Source organism: Vidua chalybeata, chromosome 18, assembly GCF_026979565.1.
Source record: "Vidua chalybeata isolate OUT-0048 chromosome 18, bVidCha1 merged haplotype, whole genome shotgun sequence".
NCBI lineage: Eukaryota > Metazoa > Chordata > Aves > Passeriformes > Viduidae > Vidua > Vidua chalybeata.
This window is the reverse complement of record NC_071547.1, coordinates 11,735,853-11,755,579: the sequence shown is the minus strand read 5'-3', so window position 1 is coordinate 11,755,579 and position 19,727 is coordinate 11,735,853. Positions and strand designations below refer to the sequence as shown.

Genomic DNA, 19,727 nt, shown 5'->3' with positions numbered 1-19,727 from the left:
ACACGCTGTACATGGGCTTCACTCTATTCTGAAATGAGTCAGGCCCACGCAGATGTGAACGTAACAGGGACTTCTGTGGTGCTCATGAGAGGCTCAGTCCTGTAATCTCAGTGAATAATCTTGTGTAGCAACAGGAGCTCTTTCTGCATGTGTGCTTAAGTGGTAATCATGTTCATTGTCTGGAATAGCATCATCTTGCTTATAAACACAGTAGCTCCTGCTGCACACACTTCAAAGCTGGGGAAATGTTGACTCAAATCTGCAGTATTTTCACTGAAGCCAGTTATGTGCAGGATCTGTTTTGCATAAAGGAATTGTTTTGTCTCAATAGGGAACCTGAGAGAAAATGAATTCCTTATTTTATCATAAAACCGCAACTGATAGGGATTAATAATGCATGGAAAGGTTTGTAGTAGTTGATGAGTTGTACCAATTGTGATAATACATCTGTTAATTCAGTGAAAAGAAGAGGTTCTTTGATCCCAGGATATATAGTAGGAAGTTATATGCCCCATACTGACTGTTCATGGTCTCTGAAACCATGGTGTGCTGTCTAGTGCCATTTAAATAAAAGTAATAATTTTAGGGAGGGACAAGGGAGGAATAAGCTGGAACTAAGTGTCATCATGTAAGCATGTGCTTCTGAGGATCCAGAAAACTCTGTCTGCAATTGCTGTTTGTGTTTGAAAAAATAAATTGTGAAAGTTGCTTTAATTTTCAGTAGCTCTTTTAAATTCTGATTATTAGGGCCTGGAGAGGTGCCATGAGGCACACAGGCTGCAGTAGCACCTGACTGAATATTTCACGATTCTTGCGTCTTTGTATGCTAGCAGAAACAAGCACCAGCCACCAGCAAGGGAAATGAGTTCAGATTGCCAGAGGGTTGTTTCCATGAAAATTCCTGAAGCGAGAGCAGTAACATGGTGGGTTTGATGTTGCTCTTCTATGCTTTGACCATGAATTTCTTTGGAGATGCTCTTGACTATGTGAGCCTGGTCAAGTATTTACTTTCACATAACTAATAGGATTTAAAACATCCTCTTGCAGCCCCTGGTATTTCAGGGATTGTTTATCTTGTTTCACTGTTTCTCCTTCAGGCTTTCTGCTGACAAATGGTGTTAGCAGCTTCTTGGAGGTCAGGTCCTTGCAGGAGATGGCTTGCAATCTGCATGTGATTAAATACGAATAATCCTTTCTGTGTTCAGCAAGGTAAGCACTGCTGAGAATCCCATTGAGTCTGATGTGAATTAAGCATGTGGTGTGGTATTTTCTTGGACAGGATGAGGTTGTGCACAGGCCTTGGTGATTGGGGAATCTATAAGAGCCAGTGTTTGTTATGAAGGTAATCATGACCTCACAGCACAGGCTGTATGTGTCTGCAGGCAGATGTGAAAGCCGTGACGATTTGATGGAAAGGTATGAGGAGTTGCAGAGGTTAATCAGAAATCCAAATGCATTTGTTTGTTGGCCGTGTTTGAAAGAATTTATCTTCTCTTTAGCATTTTAATAATGCTAACCTGAATATGAGTAGCTGCTCTGGAATTGTGACCAGGACTATGACTGTTTCTTCCTTCCCCTCACATGTTAATTCCTCCCCCTCCTTTACTGCCCTGTGTTAAAGGGGGGGGGGGGGGGCTTAGACTTGGCATGAGACCACTCTATGCCTATTTTAACTCTGTTGTGAAACCACATACAGTTCTGATCTCACCTGAGGGTGAGTTTTGCAATGCAAGTATGTTTGCTTTTAACCCTGGCAGAATAAAGATGCTTCAGTTTCCCAAAGGCTTTTTCTGCCAGCAGCTCAGCCACGAAGCCAGGGCTGTATAGCTGCAGAGTGAGCTTTTGGATGGGGCTGGCAGCTGCCGGATTGCTGAGTCTCGTTAAGCAAAAACCATGTCACAAAGCACACAGAGAGCGAGTCTGGACAGGAGCATGTTTTATGCATAGCTGGAGGTGACTTCTTGCACAAAATGTTTGCTCTTGAGTAATGTGGCTGCTCCAGGTGTAAGGGAAAGCACAGTTCTGGAGTACAGCTCGTGTTCCCTGGTTTCTGCGAAATCCTGGATGGAAATTAAAAAGTGTTGGTTTCTTTCCTTGCATCCTGTAAATACAGCTTTTGGACATAAACTAGAGCAGGGCAGTCTTCCTCTGCCTGCAGATAAAGAAAAAAAAAATCTGAGTGCAATTTGCACAGCCCAGTCATTGAGAAGCAATAGATAATACACCCACCCCCCCAAAAAAACCCCAACACAAACCAACAAAAAAATACCAAAAAAAACCCCAAAAGCACTAACGAACCTCGGCTAAGCCCAGAGTGTCATTGCACTCACAGCAGCCTTCTAATTTGAGAATGTGTTTGTTTCTCTTCCGCCTGGGTTGGGCGTTCATATGCGCTTCCTACCCCGGGCGTTCCTGGTCTCCGTTCCTCACTGAAACGGAAAGGATTCAAGCCAAGGGCCTGAGATGAGCAAACCCTCCCCTCGGACCGTCGTCACGGCGCAGGAGCGCGCTGTTGTGTATCCTCGCTGACCGAGGGCTTTGGGGGTGGTTCAGAGCTAGTCCTGGCCTAAGCGTGCTCGGAGGTGCTGATGCTGCTCAGGAGAGGAGGCCACTGCTGCCCACGTCCCTCCGGCCAAGCCGGCATCTCTCCGTACCCACACAGAGGCTTTTCCTGTGGATTCCTGGGAGCGGGCTTAGCAACCCCCATTCCCGCAGCATCGACGGCGGGGCTGGGTCACGGTGCTGCTCTGCCGCCGCTACCCCGCTCCCCGCAGAGCCGCTCCCCGCGTCCCCACGGGCCGCCCCCGCCCCGCCCCGCGAGGATGTGACGCCGTCGGGGCCGCCCCTCGCGGGCGCGGCTCTGAAATAGGGCTCGGCCGCCGCCGCCGGGCAGCCGGAGCCGCGGAGCAGCGCGGCCATGCCCGCCCCCGCCGCGCCCCGCAGCCTGGCCGCCGCCGCCCCCGCCGGCAAGGCCAAGCTCACGCACCCCGGCAAGGCCATCCTGGCAGGTAAGGGGCTCCCGGGGCTCTCCTGGGGACGGGGCTCGCCCCGCCGCTGCCAGCGTGGGCATCCGGCTGGGCGGGGGCTGTCGGGCCCGCCCCGGGACGGTGGCGCTCTCGCAGGTGCTGCTCCATCCCAGGACTGCCGCCCCTCTCCCGCTGCCCGCGGAAGGCGACCCCGCTGGACCGGGGCATCCCGAGCCTGGAGCTGGCTGCGGGGCTCCTGCTATCCGCGGAGACCCCAGCGTCTTTGCCCGGCTGTTTCTGCACCCGGTGGTCCAGCCGGGAAGGTGCTGGTGGGCTCGGACATGACGCGGGGCGAGCGGCACTCGGGGGTTCAGCGGTGTTCAGCAGGAGGGAGCGGAACTGATGGGAGAGGCTGGTGGCAGCAAGGGCCCCGCATGCCACCCCAGAGGGTGTTAAGGGTCAGGGCTGAAGCAGCAGCAGTCGGTTGTCCCTGCCCCAGCTGAGTCCCACAGGCTGCGCTGATACAGCTCCTCTAAAGGCTGCTTGGTCCCTCCTTTGTGCCTGAGCATCAGTCTCTTGGATCAGGGCGTGTTTTCCCGTCCAGTTCTGACCACTTCCATGGGATCAAAACAGTAACTGCACCGAGTGCAGCGGTAACTGCAGAGTTAATGCTCTGCCTCCTGCTTGTGGCTCTTTCGAGCTCTGAGCTGAATGGAGTCCAAGACAGTCGCAGGCTTGTTAAACTCCTTTGTAGCTGTTCATTAGCTCCCTGGTTTCTCCTGCCAGTCGAAGGACAATTCCCAGAGTGGAGATTAGCGTCTTTGTTTTGAAATGAGCCATCGCAGCCTCGACATGATTGGCATGTTTAGAGCTTTTGTGTTTTCTAGCCAAGTCCCCCTCCTACGATTGTGCCTTTGTTTGTCTGTCCAACTCCCTGCTCCCCTCCAAGGGCAGAGCTCCAGCCTCCAGCAGCGGGACCGGGGAGCAGCGGGGCTGTGCCCGCACGGGGAGCGGAGCCGCGGCCGCTCCGGCTCTGCCCCCGCCCCGGCGGGCGGCCTCCCTCGCAGCGCCGGGAGAACTGTCGGAGGTGGATGCGGCCGCTGGAGCGTGCAAAGGGTGCCGAAGCCTCCCAGGGTCACGTCTCCGGGAAGGGACTTTGCCATCGCTCGGTTGCCTGGCCAAAGGGCTGGGGCACCAGGAGGAGGGAGGCAGCCTCCAACGAGAGGGTGCCTTCTAACTCAAGTGAACCCTTCAGTGAGACCAGGCTCCTCCAGAGCTCTGTGCCCCTCCCTGCTGCCCCACCTCAAAATGGGTTGGTTTTTTCAGGCCTCTTGACTTAAAGGTCTTTTAAATAGGATTTAATCCAATTTTAGGATGGAAATGACAGGATGTTTCCTTCTTGTCCACCCTTCCCAGTCTTTCCCAACTTGTTGTCCATGTGCAATGAAAGCATCAGGTTGTCACTGCCTGGACCAAGGTACCAGGATACTTTCACATATCTTGTGTAGATCTGTAAGTAGGATCATCAGCTTACCAGAATCAGCCTCCTGCGAGAGAGGTTGCAGCAGACTTGCAGAGATAGAAGAAGGACCCCATTGAGATGCTGGTCTTCTCCTCACAGGCTGTAATCAGAGTAATTGGTTAATGGGCAGAAGTCCAGCCAAGCCTCTGTGGCATCTAATTGTATTAGAGAACCACAGAAATGGGACAAAGCTGCTGTTAACTCCCTGTGCCCTGGTCTGCTCAGCCCTCCAGCCCCTCGCTGGGGGATGCAGTGCTGTTTGTGGCTGTCTTTGCTGACTTTAAGGGGTTTGCTGATGCTCTCAGAGTTTCTCATCTGACATCTGTCTGCACAACAGGGATGTGTGCTCCACGTTCTGGTGAGCTGGAGGTGTTAAGATGGAACATTCCTGCTGTGCTTCATCAGCCTGTGCTGATGCAGTTAAATAAGCCATCATCCCTCCCTGGGTGCATATCTGCTCCCAGACCCTGTGTGTAATTGGGATCCTCTGCCAGGGAGGTGCAGCTCCCTCAGCTGCCCAGACCTCAGCAGGCTGGGCTTGGATCTTTTCTGAAGAGACACAAGTAAAGCTCTGTCTGCCAGGAGCTCTTCTCCTTCAATTGTTGCAACAGACAAAATGCAAGGTTAAAAATTAATTTGCTAATGGGCCCTCCTTTGTCCAAGCAGCTGTTGTGTGCCAAGGCAGCACTTCACCTTGCAGTGACAACGCTGCTGGTGCTGCTGTGGCCACGCATGGCCTGAGCACATGAAGGCAGCTCAGCCTCTTATGCTGGATAACAACCTGTTAGCAGGTGGGCCAGGAGCCCAGCCTTGTCTTCGGACTCCCACAGCCAGCTTTCCTGTTTTATGCTGTGGTTTCCAAACAGCCCACCAGACTCCTGTCCCTCCCACCAGCATCCTGAAGGGCTGGGTGCTGCTGGTCTACTGTGCTCCCAGCACAGGGCCACACTGCAGTGCGGAGCTTGAAATAAAGGCAGTTAGGTGGTGAGACAGGAGTACTGGTGGCAGAGCTGGTGGCAGAGTCATCAGTCACCTCTGGGAATCCTGAGAGTGCTCTTTCACCTGGTTTTTGGATGCCATGTTGGCAGCTCCTTTTGGTGCTGTTGGGTCAGCTCAAGTCCGCCTGCAGTCTGGGCTATTTCCAGCCCAGCACAAATGGTCTTTGCCATTTGCAGGCAAAGCCTTGCACCCCTGCCCTCCTCCTGAGAACTTTGCTCGTGGTTATCAGTGCTCATTAGATGAAAGGCTCTGCCTGCCCTCGCCAGAGTTAAGTGCAGCCTTATTCTGTTTTTAGCCAGCTTTGAAGCCTAGGGTCTGCTCCCTCCCACAGAGAAGCTCCCAGCTGCCTTGCTCTCTGCATGGTATCTCTTCTCACCCCGGGGGCTGTTGTACAGTTGCTGTTTCTACCTACACCTAATCCTGCCTGGCCAGGGAGGCAGGATGCCTGGATGTTGTCCTGCACGGTGCTGGATTTGGAAAGAGCTCACAGGGGTTGTGGCTGCTACCCTGGTGTTGTGCACCAGGGTCCTAGGGGGACCATGGGCAAGGGAGGGGGACTGCAGGGAGAGGGTAGGGCATAAAGCAAAGTTCAGCAAGGGAGCCCAGGCTCCCGATCAAAGCAGTAATTGGAGCTTCCTCTTCTTTGTTAATCCTTGATATTATCTTTCTTAGGAAATGCTGTACCTGCAGAGGAGAGGAGTCAGGGACTGGGTGTGATAGCTCAGACTTGCCTTTTGCAGAGCAGGTCTCCTTTCCCAAAAGTCCCAAGTCCATCTGGATTTCCAGGGCCATTGCTCTCAGGAGAGGGTGTGAGGGAGGTTGTGCTGCTGTGAATGGCTGTGGTCCAGCACACTCCCTGGTTTTGAGATAGATGCCTGGTGCTCACAGCAGAATAAGGGATGTTTCTCCCTCTCTTGCTGAGCCAGGTGGAAGCCAAGTGCAGCCAGGGGTAAAGATTGAAGAGTGTGGAGGGAGCCAGTCCTGTCAGGTCTACTGGCCCTCAGTACATCACTCCTGGCTGTGGCTTCTTCTGCAGTTGCCTCCTGTGGCTGTCAGCTGTTTGGGGAATGGGGCACAAGGACCATGCTAGCCTTGAGTGAGTCCCTGGCTGCCTGGGAACCCTCATGGGCTGCAGTGGAAACCTATAAGAGCCCCAATGCTCCTGGGGGGAGGAGGATGTCAGCCCCAGGGCCAGGAAACCACACTGGGGTGTCCCTTCAGTCTGAATGGATTCTATATGAGCTGGGGTTAACCCTGGGCTCTGAAATGTGAATTTCTGAGATTTTCACGTGCTTGATGTTCTGCTTGACATTCTGCAGGCAACCATTTTCTCTGGGTTGATGTAAATGATCGGAAGGAGTCGTCGGTCTTCCCAAGACGATGAGCACCATGAGCTGACAGCCTGGGGATGTTGCAGCATCTCTCAGCTCTGATGGTGCTGTGTGGTGCATGCAAATGCAGCCTCCCTGCTCCTGCTTGTGCCCTGAGGTCTCAGGTCATCTCTTGACAGCAGGAATTGTTTTTTTTTTGGCCATCTCTTCTCCCTCTCTGTGCTCCAGTGCTTGGTACACCAGTCACTCTCCTTTGCTGGGGACAGGGAGATCAGAGCCTGTCCCCAGGGAAGTCTCAGTCCTGGCAGTGGCTCCTTCATCCAGCTACCAGGCTGTGCTGGAGGAGTCATCCAAAAGCCCTGAGCTCCGACATCGGCTCCCTGTTGCATGTCTTAAGAGAGTTTTTGACGCTTGAAAAGTTGGTGTCTGAAGTTAAATGGTGGAATAGCCAGGAGGCAGCTCATGGTGACAAACCTGGGGCCTTGAGGTGTGCAGGGCAATGGGGAGCAGGACAGAGAACCTGACAGTCCCCAAAGGTGGCATCAGCACCAAAGGCAGAGGATACTGTGACTGTGACACGGGGAAATGGTTTCTGCTATCATACTCACAGCTGAGAAGTTTAAAATGTAATAATGATTAATTGTCATATTGAGAAGTAAATGCAAAGAGGTGATGAATGAGTGAGTTGTGAAAGGACAGCCTGTTCAAACAGGACAGTTCCAGTAAGATTCAGGACAAATGGTTTCATCCCATCCGTGGCGTTATCTGCAGCACTGTTTGCACGGGGCTGTTTACCCACAGTGGCACAGGGTACAGAGGGGCACCTCTCATGTTTGCCGTTCTGTTTCATTGGGGGTTCAGACTGTCACCAGCTTGCCTGTAGCACACTCCCATGACCAAAACAGCTGTGAATGTCTGCTTACTGCTGGGCATGCTGAGCCCCTGTGCTCCCCACTGGCCTTGCCTTGTCAGATGGGAGACCTTCCTAACCCTCAGCATGGGGACAGACACCCTCTGAGCCTGCTGACCTGTGCAGGATATGTTTTTCCCTTCTAACCAAAACACAGGTAAACTTCTGTCAGTCTGGTTTGGGGAAGCAGCCTTCCCCATCTCAGCACTGAGTCAGACTTTTGGTGGCAGAGCTGCCCCGCGGTGGTTTTCCACAAGGATGTGGCTGCGGATGGGTGGTAAAGGACTGTCCGTGGCCAGAGGAGGTGCCTGGGTGTGGACAGCAGTGCTGGAGCTCTGCCGAGAACCAGCTGTCCTGGAGAGCTGCAGCCCCAATGAGGCTCCTGCCTGCTCCTGAGCCCCCAGTTTCACAAGATGGCCCGTGGTGGGAAGTGCCGGGAGGGTGGAGCTGTTAAACCCGTTTCACTGCTGCGGGCAGGCAGGGCAGGATTGCTCCGCGGCAATGGATGGGTGAAGAGCAGCCTGAATGGCTGCCGGGGGGGTTGGTCCCTCGGTGAGGGGAGCAGGCAGCAGTCTGGGCTGCAGACCTGTCACAAGCTGGTGGTGGCTATTTCTGCCTTCCTGGTTTGTAGCAGCCTGATGATCTTTGGTTCTTGGGGTTTTTTCTTCCTTATTTCCCCAGCTCCAAAAGGTGTGTTGGCTAATTAAAAGAGCACCAAGTCCCCTTGTGAGAGTGGTGCATACAGTAAGCACAGCACCCAGGAGTTGGGCAGGATTGCACCCTGTGCCTGTAGTGTGTGGTCTGTGTCACCCGTGTCAGCTGCTCAGCTCACCCCATCCTGCTGCACCTTCTGCACATGGGCTGGGAGCCCCCAAAATGGAGAACTCAGGGCTCAGCCTGCATTGAGAGCCTGTTTGTGCCTTCCCACCATCCTCAGCCACCCGGCTGACAGAATGGAGAAGCTCCAGGCATGGGCCTGGGAGAGCTCTGCTGCTTTGCTTCCAAACCCTTAGGAATAATTTCCTCTGGCCTGAAAGGATCCTAACGAATCTGAAGTTAAAAGGTGTTTTTTATGGAAAAGAGTCAGGTGCTGGTATGTCAGCATGTGAAATTACTCTTAAAATGGAGAGACTGAAATTGCTCCCCAGGTGCTCACTTCTCATCAGAGCTGCACAGAGACCTGCTGCTCCATCACTCTGCATGAGCAGGATGCTTTTGCAGGCACAGCCACTTGCAGGAGTGGCAGAGGGGCCAGTGCCACCCCCTGCCCCTCTGTGGCTCCCAGATAGGGCAGTGGGTGTTCATTGGGGCACTTGCCTCTGGGTAGGAGTTTGCACAGGGTGGCAGTGCCAGTCCTGGCTGTGCAGCCTTGGTTTGTGTCAGTCCTGGGGCTCTGCTTGTCTTCCCCATTGCAGCTGCATCCTCATGCCTTCGGCGCTGCCATGGGTCTGGAGCTGGGGTCCCTGGGTCGAGGTGGGCAGTGGTGTCCCAGAAACTGCTCATGGATCGTGTGTGGAGCTGAACCTGTGTGTGCTGATTCCATCACGTGTTGTGTGAGCATTGCAGGGGCAGCACCCTCCCACTGTCCCCAAAAAACCCTCTTCTCTCTCCTGCTAGCTCTCCCCAGCTGTGCCCATGGGCTGCAGGCGTGTCCTCAAAGGACAGCCTCCTCGGGCCTCTCTGCTGGGGAAAGCTAAACTTTTTCTGGAAAAACTATGCCAGGGTATTTTTCCCTTCTCTCCCTTCCCGCTGAGTCTGCAATGTCAGGATAGCTGGCAGCTGAAGCACTTGCAGGCTCGCTGCAGGCAGGGAGCCATTCCTGGTGCTGGGAGTGGGATCCCCCTGCCAGGGGCACCTTCCCTGGGGCCGGGCAGAGCGTCCTTCCCTGAAGGACGTTCCCTCTCCTCTGGCTCCGCTGCATCCAGCGAACAGCCAGAACCTTGGCCCTGAGTCTCAGCTGCCCCGCGTGCTCTTTCACCTCCTGAGTGCTGCTGTTCCTGCTGACTCCACGATGTTGCAAGAGCTGGAGCTGCTGTTTAAAGTCTGGGTAAACAGGTTGTAAAGTCCCTGCAGCCCTGGAGAGGAAGGGGATTGGACAAAGCTGCTGCTCGTGGGCAGTGGAGTGATTTATTTGCATAGAATGAGGTTTCTGCTGGGGTAAAACTGTGTGGGGAGAGGAGATGACAGCAGGGCGGGACCTCTGATGGGTCTCGCATCCAGAGGGCTGCAGGGTAGGTGGCCTGTACCACCCTGTCTCTCTGTGGGCAAAAGAAAATGGATTAAAATTACCATAAGTCATGGAGTGTGTCCAGAGTCCCTGCTCTCTGTGCACCTTCCCATGGGATTTTAGGCCAGAGCAACACTGGGGAACAGGGAGGCGACCTGGCAGCATGAGTGCCCTGTTCCTTCATCCTTGGCTTGGGCAACTTCATTGCCCCAGAGGCTGCCAGTTCCCAGGAACAATGTGGTGTTCCTTTGCTGGGCTCCTGTGGATGGCATTGCCTGTGGGATGCTGGGCAGAGCCTCTGCCTCCCCTGTGTGCAAGTGTGACGGCTGTGGCTGTGAGCAGGTTGCAGGAGGTGCAGCATCTCTCCCTGTAGCATTTGGTGTGGCTGCCATGACCTGAGGTGCTGGTTGCCCCTGGACTGCTGCTTGTCCTGGGTGCTTCCCTGCTGTCTGGTTTCTGGGTGTGCTGGAGCAGGAGCTGGTGCTGGGGAACTGAGAGAGAACAAATATTTATGGTGCTTAAAACATTCAGCACTTCAATTCTGCAGTGTGGGAGGGAGGGAAGTGGCCTTGGCAGCACTCGGGGTGTTCGTGTGGCTGCGGTGGCGCAAGGCTGGTGGCACGGTGGTGTGTGGCAATGTGGAGAGGTGCCAGCTGGTGCTCAGCTTTTTGGGGACTGTTGCACCCAGCTGGAGGACATTGCTCCTCGTTGAGCTGCTCTCTGGGGCCTGCCAGCTGCTCCTGCAGGAGCTGTTTGTCTTTGCAGGAGAAATGAGTGTTCAGCCAGCCCCCCTGCCTTGGGACCGGCAGTGTCTGCCGCTCTGACAGACACGCCAAGGGCGGGAGAGGGTTGAAGGGGCAGGAGGGGTGTGCTGGGCACTCTGGTGTTGGTGGCTGTCCTCCTGTGATGCCCCAGGGGAGCTGTTGGCTGGCTGCAGTGCCATGAGCTGACACTGTGTTTCCTCCCATGCCCCCAGAGCAGCGGGTGCCACGGAGGTGTCAGGGCTAGTAGGGGTCACCCAGCGCCGCCTCCTGAGAAGTGCCTGCCTGGGCTGGGCTGGGCTGGGCTGGGCAGCTCCAGCCCCCCTGGGAACACAGTGGGAAACAAGGAGCCTTTGTTTGCTGTGGCAGAGCTGGGCTGGCCTCACGCACGGGGCCAGGATGCTGCCCAGCTGGGCTGGCGCGTCCTGCCTTGGGTACTCAGTGCCACGGTGTCCCCATCCCTGCCGTGCCTGTGGGAGGAGTGGGATACTCTTTGAGCACAAAGCTGAGCTTTGCATTGCCCCAGTTGTGTTGAGGCTGGCCTGGCTTCTTGGCTCCCCTGGGTAAGAGGTGCAGCCTGATGCTTTTTGTGTCTGGGGGGAAAAGCCAGCATAAGGCTGTTTTAAGATGGGTGCTGCTGCTCAGCTGCTGGAAGAAATGAGGGAAGGATGCTTTTCCCTTCCCTCTAGGAGGACTGGGCTGAAAGGAGGCAGCAGTACTCCCAAGGATGCTGGTTGCCAGTGGCACTGACGGGGGGAAGCTGGCAACACCAGAGAGATCTCTTGCATGTGTGGAGGCCATGCAGAAGAAATACAACTTTGTGAGAAAGTCTGCTGGTCTAAGGAGTTGGTGCTGCCTGATGTTGTCACAGGGATCAGCCATGGGCCATGGTGTCCCCTATCAGCATCCCTTCATGGGGGTACTTTGGGGGGTGCTGATAAGCAGAACTGTGCAATGTGGCACCAGCCTGTGCTTCACTGCAGAGCAGGATAACAACCACTGCACCCAGTCCCAGCCTCTACTACAGCGGCAGTGTGTTCCCTGCTGGGGTGTCCCCTAGACCGTGGTGGGGCTCCAATCCTGGCAGTGGGGGCCACAGACCTGCTGAGTCACACCAAGGACATGGCCAGGCTGGAGGAACCACTGGAGGCTGTATAGGAGACTGGGTCAGCCCAGCTGACCACACGCTGTGCCCAGCCTGTGGGCTGGAGTATGATTCAACTTCCCTGGGCAAGGAGCAGGGAGATCCTCGGGGGTGCTCAGGGTGGTGTTGACCCCAGTGGCAGGCCCTGTGCCTTGTCCTTGGCCGAGCAGGGTTGGCCCTGTGAGACCTGAGGGAGCTCAGCCCTGTGCTTCCTCCCAGTGCCGCTGCTGCTCAGCAGGACCTGGCCACCCTTTGATGCTGTGTGATCCATTGTGGTCGGATGGGCTGAGCCCAGCTCCCCCAGCACAGCTGGGTCCAGTTGCAAGGGCTCCACCCATGCTGAGGGGAGCCCCAGAGCTGAGAGCCAGCATCCCTTGCTGCCCGGGCCATCAGGAAAGGCTGCAGTTGGTGTAATCAGTGCCCAGCAGCCTCCACTGTGGGAGCTCAGGGCAGCCAGACAGGCTTGATGATAATTGTGCTTCCTGCCAGCACAGCCAGGTCTGCAGATGGGCTCCTGCTGGTGTGGGGAGTGGTGTGGGCAGCACCGCTGGGTTTGTACTTCCCAGTGCTGGCAGCTCACCTGGAGGAGCGAGGCTCTAGAGAGGGAGAGGTGCCTGAGGACAACACACCAAACAGGCAGCCGTGGGTGCAGTGTTTTGCCCTGTTTTCCCACTCCTTTGCCCCGTGTCCTCGACAGCTCTTGCCATGGCAGGGCAGTGATGCCCATGCAAGGCACCAGGTTGGCACAGGGCCCTGCTGCTGTGTGGAATCCTCAGGGTTTTGGTGAGGACAGGGATATCTTGTCCCAGCCCAGACCTGGCTGCCAGAGGTCTCAGGCTCAGCCATCATGGAGCTGGGAGCAGCCATGTGGTGCTGAACGGGCACAATGCTGCTCCTGCCTCAGTGTCCCTTCCTCTCCCATGCAGGTGGCCTGGCTGGAGGGATCGAGATCTGCATCACATTCCCCACTGAGTATGTGAAGACGCAGCTGCAGCTGGATGAGAAGGCAAACCCTCCCCGCTACAAGGGCATTGGTGAGCAGCCCCTCTCTGTGTTTGGGGCTCCTGGAGAGCCTGGCTGGTGCTGGGGGGATTTGGCAGGGCGGTGGTGGGTGGTCCTTGGCGTGGCGGGTGACAGCGGCACCGCTGGTCTCTGCCGCAGGGGACTGTGTGAAGCAGACTGTCCGTGACCATGGCATCCGGGGGCTGTACCGGGGGCTCAGCTCGCTGTTGTACGGCTCCATCCCCAAGGCTGCCGTCAGGTACGTGCCCCCATGGCAAGGGGTGAGTGGGGGGGGACCCCCAACAACAGTAAACAAGGGGATGGCTTTGCCATTGGTGTCTCTGTTGGTGTTTTACCAAAGCCATGTGGTCTCCCAGACAGGGAGGGTCCTCTCACAGGGTGTGCAGCTGCTCCTGGACCTAGAGCAGGGGGGTGCAGACCCCTGTCCAGGTGCCCAGGGTTTGGCAGTGTTGGCTCCTTTGCAGGTTCGGGATGTTCGAGTTCCTCAGCAACCAGATGAGAGACGAGCAGGGGCGGCTGGACAGCACGCGGGGCCTCATCTGCGGGCTGGGGGCTGGCGTGGCTGAGGCTGTGGCCGTGGTCTGCCCCATGGAGACTGTGAAGGTGGGTGGGTGTGGCTGCCACTGTCCCCTGCCTTGACACCCCTCGCTGGGCTGGGTTGGGCAGGGGCAAAACCCAGGGATGCCCAGTGAGGGCTGCATGCATTTGCCCGAGACAGTTTTCTAGGGGTGGATCTGATGCTGGAAAGCCCTGTGGACGTCAAGTCAGGTGGCCCTGGCCCCTTCCCCAATCCAGAGAGGAGCCCCACACCCAGGAGCCATCTTGTCACCCATTTTGTGAGTGTAAGGCCAACATGGCTGCTTGCAGCAGCAGTTTCCGAGGTTTTCCTCTGCAAAATGCACTGCTGGCCATGGGCACAGGCTTCCCCCATGATCTCTCCCAGAGCTGCCTGGCTGCATGGGTTGGCTCTGGTCTTGGGACCGTCCCTGGAACAAGGCAGGAGGTGGCCGCCAGCCCTTGGGGCCATCACATCTGCATTACCTCAGCCAGGACAAGCACATCATCTCCTTGTAGGTGAAGTTTATCCATGACCAGACCTCTCCCAACCCCAAATACCGTGGTTTCTTCCATGGCGTCCGGGAGATCGTTCGGGAACAGGGTGAGTCCCAGGAGAGTGGCACCCTGACTCCCTGAGTACTGCCATGCTATGGGGACAGGGTGGGAGGTGGTGGATGGACACAGGCTGGGACAGGTGGCCTGGGGAGATTTTCCTCTGCCACTTGAGGCTGGTTTCCCCTCCAACATGCTTTTCTTGCAGGACTGAAGGGGACTTACCAGGGCTTAACTGCAACCGTCCTCAAGCAAGGATCAAACCAGGCCATCCGCTTCTTCGTCATGACCTCCCTCAGGAACTGGTACAAAGGTATAGTGCCCTTGGCCCCCCAGGCCACACTGGCTGTGCCTCTGGCTCCCCAAGCACCCTTTGGAGCTGCGATAGCTTTTCCATCCACAAACCCCCTATTTCTCATGGCTCAGTCACTTGGAATGGAGGAAAATGAATACCAGGGTGGGGTGGCACCAGCTTGTGGGGCTGACAGGTCCTAGTGCTGGAGCATCAGTTTCACACCCACCCTGAGCCCCGCAGTGCAGCGTGGGCTCTGTGGGGCAGGTGCTGCTGGACAGTGCTCAGCTCAGCACTTCCTCCTGACCACAAGCAGCCAGACCTGGGACCTTCCTTGTGTGCTCCCTCGGGAATGTACGCGGGAATCCCACCACCACTCTGCCCTGACCCTCTCTTCCTTCCCAGGGGACAATCCCAACAAGGTCATGAACCCCTTCGTAACAGGGGTGTTTGGAGCCCTTGCTGGAGCTGCGAGTGTCTTCGGCAACACCCCCTTGGATGTGGTGAAGACCAGGATGCAGGTACAGTGCCAGGGGCCGGTGTGGGACTGCTCTGCCTGCAGCAGGATGGCAGCACCCACTGCCTGGGAGCTCTGCTGCCGTCCCTGGGGCAGGCACATGATGCCTGTGCGGTTTGCTTTGGCAGATGTCTGGGATTGCTCCTGAGTCATGGGGAGGGTTTGCACAGAGGTGGCGACATCCCTGTGGGGTGTGATGTCCTGCAGCAGTGGAGAGAGATCAATTCCTCATGGCACACCCCCAGCTCTATGCCTCCCCCCTGAAATCCCCCAGATGCAATCCTGGCTCTGGCCTCTGATCCTGCCTTTCACTTCCCACAGGGGCTGGAAGCGCACAAGTACAAGAACACCTGGGACTGTGCCTACCAGATCATGAAACACGAAGGGCCCCTGGCGTAAGCTTTGCAGTGGGGACGGCTGGTGGGGAGGATGGGCAGGGAAGGGGCTGTGAGGAGACCCAGCCCTACAGCCCTCCTCTCTATTCCTGGCAGGTTTTACAAGGGTACAGTGCCTCGCTTGGGCCGTGTGTGTCTTGACGTGGCCATTGTCTTCATCATCTACGATGAGGTGGTCAAATTCCTCAACAAGGTGTGGAAAACAGACTGAGGGGCCGGGCCAGGCAGCCCCCGCCTCCTGTGCCCCGCAGGGCTTCAGCTGGAGAGCAGAGACCAAACCCACCCCACCTGCAGCACTGCTGGGGCCAGGTCTGCCCTGCACACCCCAAACCTGGCTACCTTTATCTTTAGGAACAGGCTCTGGAGCAGGTTAAATTACTAGTTGTGTGCTGAAAGGAGCAGGGAGGGAGCTGCATCCCACCATCCCAACCCCCAGCATCCCCATCATGCCCACCCCAGTCTCCTGATGATACTTTCCCCCAGCCCCACATCAGCTGTATATGCTGGTTAACCAGCATATACATGTCCCTTGGACAGTGGCCTTGGGGCTCCTAGCAGCCAGAAGCTCCTGACTGCCTCGGGAGCAGCTCTTTTGGGGCTGCTGAGAGCCCCCTCGAGCCATGTGGATGCAATGCCAAACTGTACATCACAAGCTGGGCTGATACCACTGGATATCAGTGGAGCTGATACCACTGGCAGGGTCACAGCAGCTCTTGGAGGGGGCCCAGCAGCCCTGCACCCCCTGGGATGGGAGAGCAGTGACCCCCTGGTGTGACCCCAAGCTCCTTCCTCCCTCCCTGCCAGCACCAAGACCACTGGCATGCAACATCCCATCCCATCCCAGGGATCCTGCTCAGCCCCGAGCTGCTGAGCAGCAGTTGCTCAAAATTGCACATACAGCCAGGCCTTTAGTTCTGCTCACTATGGGCTGGGGTTGGGGTGAGCCGGGTGCCCCCTCACCTGCCGTTTACAGCCGAGACGTGCGTGCGAGCCGGGGTGAGGAGGTGCAGCCCCAGGCCGCAGGCTTGGCCCCTCGGCCAGGGGTGCAAACCCCTTTCTTCTGCCACATTCCCCGCATCTGCCCTCCCGCCGCGTTTCTGTGGTGCCGTAGGTGATCCCATAGCTTTTGGAGCTTTAGAGCTTCACGCTGACTCACTAACACCCATGGCCGTGGGGCTGGAGCCCTGCCCTGCCCGTGCCAGGCTGGCCCCACTGGATTTGTGCCAAATTTCTCCCTGAGGGAGCTGGGGGTGCAAGAGCCAGGGCTCAACCCATCCCTCCTCCCTCTTGTAGCCAGCGATGAGCTCAGCCTTAACACAGGAGGATGAAGGAGGAAAGCCTGGGCACGGTTTACCTGCGGCTTTTGGCTCTGAAGCCAGTGAGGGTTGCATTAGTTTTTTTTTTATTGTTATTCTGTTTTACATTCGCAATTTGAATAAAATCAGTCTGGCTTTAGCAGCTGCGTTGGCGTCCGGGCTGTACTGAATGGGCAGTGAGTGGCTCCTGCCCTGTGGGTGGGGGATGAGGCTCCCCATCATGCCAAGATAGTGCTCCTGGGGGAGCATCAGCTCCAACCCTGCAGTGCCCAATCACAGATGCTCCCAGGCAGGGTTGTGTTGTCTCATGCACGGTGCTTTATTAATAACCCTGGTTAATTATATGAAGTCCTTGCCCTGCCATGGAGCCGAGGGGCGGTGGAGCAGAAGGGAACGGGCTTTGTCCCCCCGCCCAGCCCGGGGGCGGTGCGGCACGGCCGGAGCTCCCACCCGCACAGCCCTCGCTCCTCATCCAGTGTCCGCTGGAGCGGGGCAGAGCCATCGTCCCGCGGGGCTCGCAGGCTCCCGGTGCCATGCAGGGTGTGCTGCTCTGGGCGGGCTGGCTACTGGCCACCGGCTGCCTGGTAGGAGCCACGGGCAGCTGCTGGCACCGCTGCTGCCCCGGCAGGAACAACGCCTGCTGGGCCCCCGGCGCCCGCAGGGCTCGCTGCTACTGCGACTCGTACTGCCAAAGGACGGGAGACTGCTGCCAGGACTACCTCACCACGTGCCGCCGTGCCGGTGAGTGTTGGAGGGGATGGCACTGGCCGGAGCAGGCTGGGGACACTGGCCTGTGCTGCTGTGCTTGGTGGCGAGTGTTTGCTGTTACCTGTTAGCCCCGGACTTTGAGTGATAACAGGATGTATCTGGGGATGCTGGCTGGGCTGGATTTGTAACAATGTCCCAGTTGTCCCCTTTTTTCCATGCTGAATGTCTGGGTGGCCCCAGTGCAATGAGGGAGCTCGAAAGAGTGGCCTCTGGTCTGCAGCTGATGGTAGTGCTGTCACTGCAAGCCTGAGTGGTCAGTGTGGCAGGATAAGCCCCGGTGTCACCTCTGTTACTGTCTGGGACTGGGGAACCGGGGGCTGCACTAAGGGTGCCAAACAGACCTTATGGGCCTGGGGAGTGCAGAACCAGCCTGCCCTGGGGACCCAAATCTGGGTAGGCAGGCGCCAGCCACGGCCCCCTGGACAATTGCAGCAGTCAGCCCTTCCTAATCTCCGGGGAGATTAGCAGGGTTCCCAGCTCAGCGTGATGCACACAGGGATAAAGTCCTGCGGAAGCAGCTCACAAAGCCCCTGCAATGACAGGGGTCAGGGGAGAGGGGCTGCTGGGGTCACTCTGGCCCTTGTTCATGTCACTGAAACTCTTCCCTCTCCTCCATCCCTGGCAGCGGTGGGCTGTGCTGTGGGGCCCTGGGGGCCGTGGAGCGGGTGCAGCTCCCCGTGCGGGGTTGGCAGCAGGGCCCGCAGCCGCCAGGTCACTGTGCCGCCCCGGCACGGGGGGGATCCCTGTCCTGACCTCAAGCAGCGCCGCGGCTGCCTGGGGCAGCACCCGACCTGCGGGACAGCCAAAGGTAACTGGGCTGCCTGCTGCCCTCTTGCATGCTGGTCCCCGTGTGCTGCCGCCCCGGGGTGTCTTTAATCATCCCTGTGCCCCTCACAGCTGCTCTTCTGCCAGAGGTAGCCAAGATACTCCCCAATTCCTTCAGCCAGGACTTCAGAGATCCCTGGCGAAGAGCTGGGCTGCCACTGCCAGAGGAGCCCTCTGGGTATGTGTGGAGTCGGGGCCCCTCTGTAACCCTCCTCCCCAAAGCCGGGACCCCCCTGCACCCCCTGCGGTCATGGCCTCTTTGCATCCTCAGACCCAGGGCCTTTTTGCTTCCCCCAGCCATTATTCTCCCTGCCCTAAACCATGGCCCCATTGCACCCCCATACAAAACCATGGCCCTCTGCATGCCCCACAGAACCACCATCCTACCCACCCTCCAAACCAGGATCCCTCTGCACCCCCCCAGAGCCATTACCCTTCTCACCTCCCCAGCCGAGGCCCCTCTGCCACCCCCCGAAACCTACATCCCCTTTATACCCCAATCCATCAACAAACCACCACAACCTCTGCCCTACCTTCCAACCACCATTTTCCCTCTTTTCTGCTCCCATTTTCCCCCCTCCCCAGCTCTCCCCTCCGCAGCTACTGCGGCTATTTCCGCCTGACGCAGGTGGGATCCCCGTGCCGCGGGCGCACCTGGAGCCGCCGGCTGCAGCGGGACAAGCAGGTGTGTGTGGAATGCTGGGGGAATCTGTCCCACCGCCGTCCCCACTGCACCGGACACGGGCTGCAAGGAGCCAGGTAGGTGCTAATCTGTGGCATCCCCACCAAGGGAGCTCTCCTAGGAACATCTCTCCCTGTCTCTAAGGCATTCTCCTTTTATATTGCAATTATAATATTTGTATACAAAGCTGTAATTATGTTAAAATATGCCACAATGTTATAGTATACCATCATATTATTAAATGAATCAATAATATGTCCTATAAACCAATATTATAATATAAAAATAAACAGAATAGAATATCTCTGTTGGAAGGGACAGACAATGATCATCTGGTACAACTGCCACTATTATATATATAATATAAACCCATATAGAAAACTGTATTTGATTTTTAAAAAATGTATTTATTAATGGCACACCCTAGTTTTCACTGATTTTCCCTTCCAGGACATTTTGGGTGGCCGCTTCTGTGGTGGGGTGCCAGGGCTCGTGGGTGCAGGAGGGCCTGCAGGAGGGCTGTGTCTGCTCCCCACCAGCTCTCATCTTCGTGTAGGATCCCCCTGGGAAGGTGAGCTGAGCCCCACCATGGCACCACTCCTTGCTGGGGAGGTGGGGAATGAAATAAAAATGTGGTCTCTTTCATAATTTCACCCTCCTGGAGGTTTGCTGTTCACCCTTGGTGCCAGTTCCGTTTTCCATTAAATATTTTGCTGAAGAATGGAAAAACCCTTCTTATAAAGACTAAAAATAAGGGAATTGCTGAAGTGTAGTGATCAATGGTAGAAGAACAGCATGATGAGGTTAAGTCTGGGTGAGAAGATAATGTGGTGTCAGCCATGACATCATACTTTCCACGAGCTGCAACTGGCAAGCAACGTGAGGATGGAGGCAGCATCCCTCCTCTTGTCTGAGCTCACTCACTGCAGTATCAGGTGA

At 56.5% G+C, this 19,727-nt stretch overlaps 2 protein-coding genes and 1 long non-coding RNA gene across 6 annotated transcripts; 2 read left to right on the top strand and 1 right to left on the bottom strand.

Annotated features, from left to right (window-relative positions):
• Positions 1 to 1,914: 1,914 nt before the first annotated feature.
• LOC128797330 (uncharacterized) lies at positions 1,915 to 2,754 on the bottom strand. The gene is made up of 2 exons (XR_008434092.1): positions 2,299 to 2,754; positions 1,915 to 2,060 (listed from the first exon to the last, which is right to left on the bottom strand). It is a non-coding gene; the product is annotated as an uncharacterized LOC128797330 (long non-coding RNA).
• Positions 2,755 to 2,890: 136 nt separating this feature from the next.
• Positions 2,891 to 16,659, top strand: SLC25A1 (solute carrier family 25 member 1). Its single transcript, XM_053959875.1, has 9 exons — positions 2,891 to 3,008; positions 12,787 to 12,894; positions 13,022 to 13,121; positions 13,348 to 13,486; positions 13,958 to 14,042; positions 14,202 to 14,306; positions 14,691 to 14,806; positions 15,124 to 15,197; positions 15,294 to 16,659. The coding sequence occupies exons 1-9, from the start codon at positions 2,918 to 2,920 to the stop codon at positions 15,406 to 15,408; spliced, it is 933 nt and encodes a 310-aa protein (XP_053815850.1). The 5' UTR covers positions 2,891 to 2,917; the 3' UTR covers positions 15,409 to 16,659.
• A 94-nt stretch (positions 16,660 to 16,753) lies between these two features.
• LOC128797390 (somatomedin-B and thrombospondin type-1 domain-containing protein-like) lies at positions 16,754 to 19,446 on the top strand. 4 transcript variants are annotated; one of them, XM_053959874.1, is made up of 5 exons: positions 16,754 to 17,254; positions 17,907 to 18,089; positions 18,194 to 18,284; positions 18,692 to 18,865; positions 19,239 to 19,446. In XM_053959874.1, exons 1-5 carry the CDS (start codon positions 16,876 to 16,878, stop codon positions 19,342 to 19,344), a joined length of 933 nt encoding a protein of 310 aa, XP_053815849.1. In that variant the 5' UTR covers positions 16,754 to 16,875; the 3' UTR covers positions 19,345 to 19,446. The 4 variants fall into 4 exon arrangements, with proteins under 4 accessions (XP_053815849.1, XP_053815848.1, XP_053815847.1 ...); XM_053959873.1 differs by having other exon boundaries at positions 18,179 to 18,284; XM_053959872.1 differs by lacking the exon at positions 19,239 to 19,446 and having other exon boundaries at positions 18,194 to 18,783.
• Positions 19,447 to 19,727: the final 281 nt, after the last annotated feature.

What these genes read in the sequence shown, in the direction of transcription:
- SLC25A1 (XM_053959875.1), top strand. Translation starts at nt 2,918, where the DNA reads ATGCCCGCCCCCGCCGCGCCCCGCAGCCTGGCCGCCGCCGCCCCCGCC. An exon ending in GGAGATCGTTCGGGAACAGG is followed by an intron (nt 14,043 to 14,201) that starts GTGAGTCCCAGG and finishes CTTTTCTTGCAG; the next exon opens with GACTGAAGGGGACTTACCAG. An exon ending in CCTCAGGAACTGGTACAAAG is followed by an intron (nt 14,307 to 14,690) that starts GTATAGTGCCCT and finishes CTTCCTTCCCAG; the next exon opens with GGGACAATCCCAACAAGGTC.
- LOC128797390 (XM_053959871.1), top strand. Translation starts at nt 16,876, where the DNA reads ATGGAGCCGAGGGGCGGTGGAGCAGAAGGGAACGGGCTTTGTCCCCCC. An exon ending in CACCACGTGCCGCCGTGCCG is followed by an intron (nt 17,255 to 17,906) that starts GTGAGTGTTGGA and finishes CATCCCTGGCAG; the next exon opens with CGGTGGGCTGTGCTGTGGGG. An exon ending in GACCTGCGGGACAGCCAAAG is followed by an intron (nt 18,090 to 18,178) that starts GTAACTGGGCTG and finishes TGCCCCTCACAG; the next exon opens with CTGCTCTTCTGCCAGAGGTA.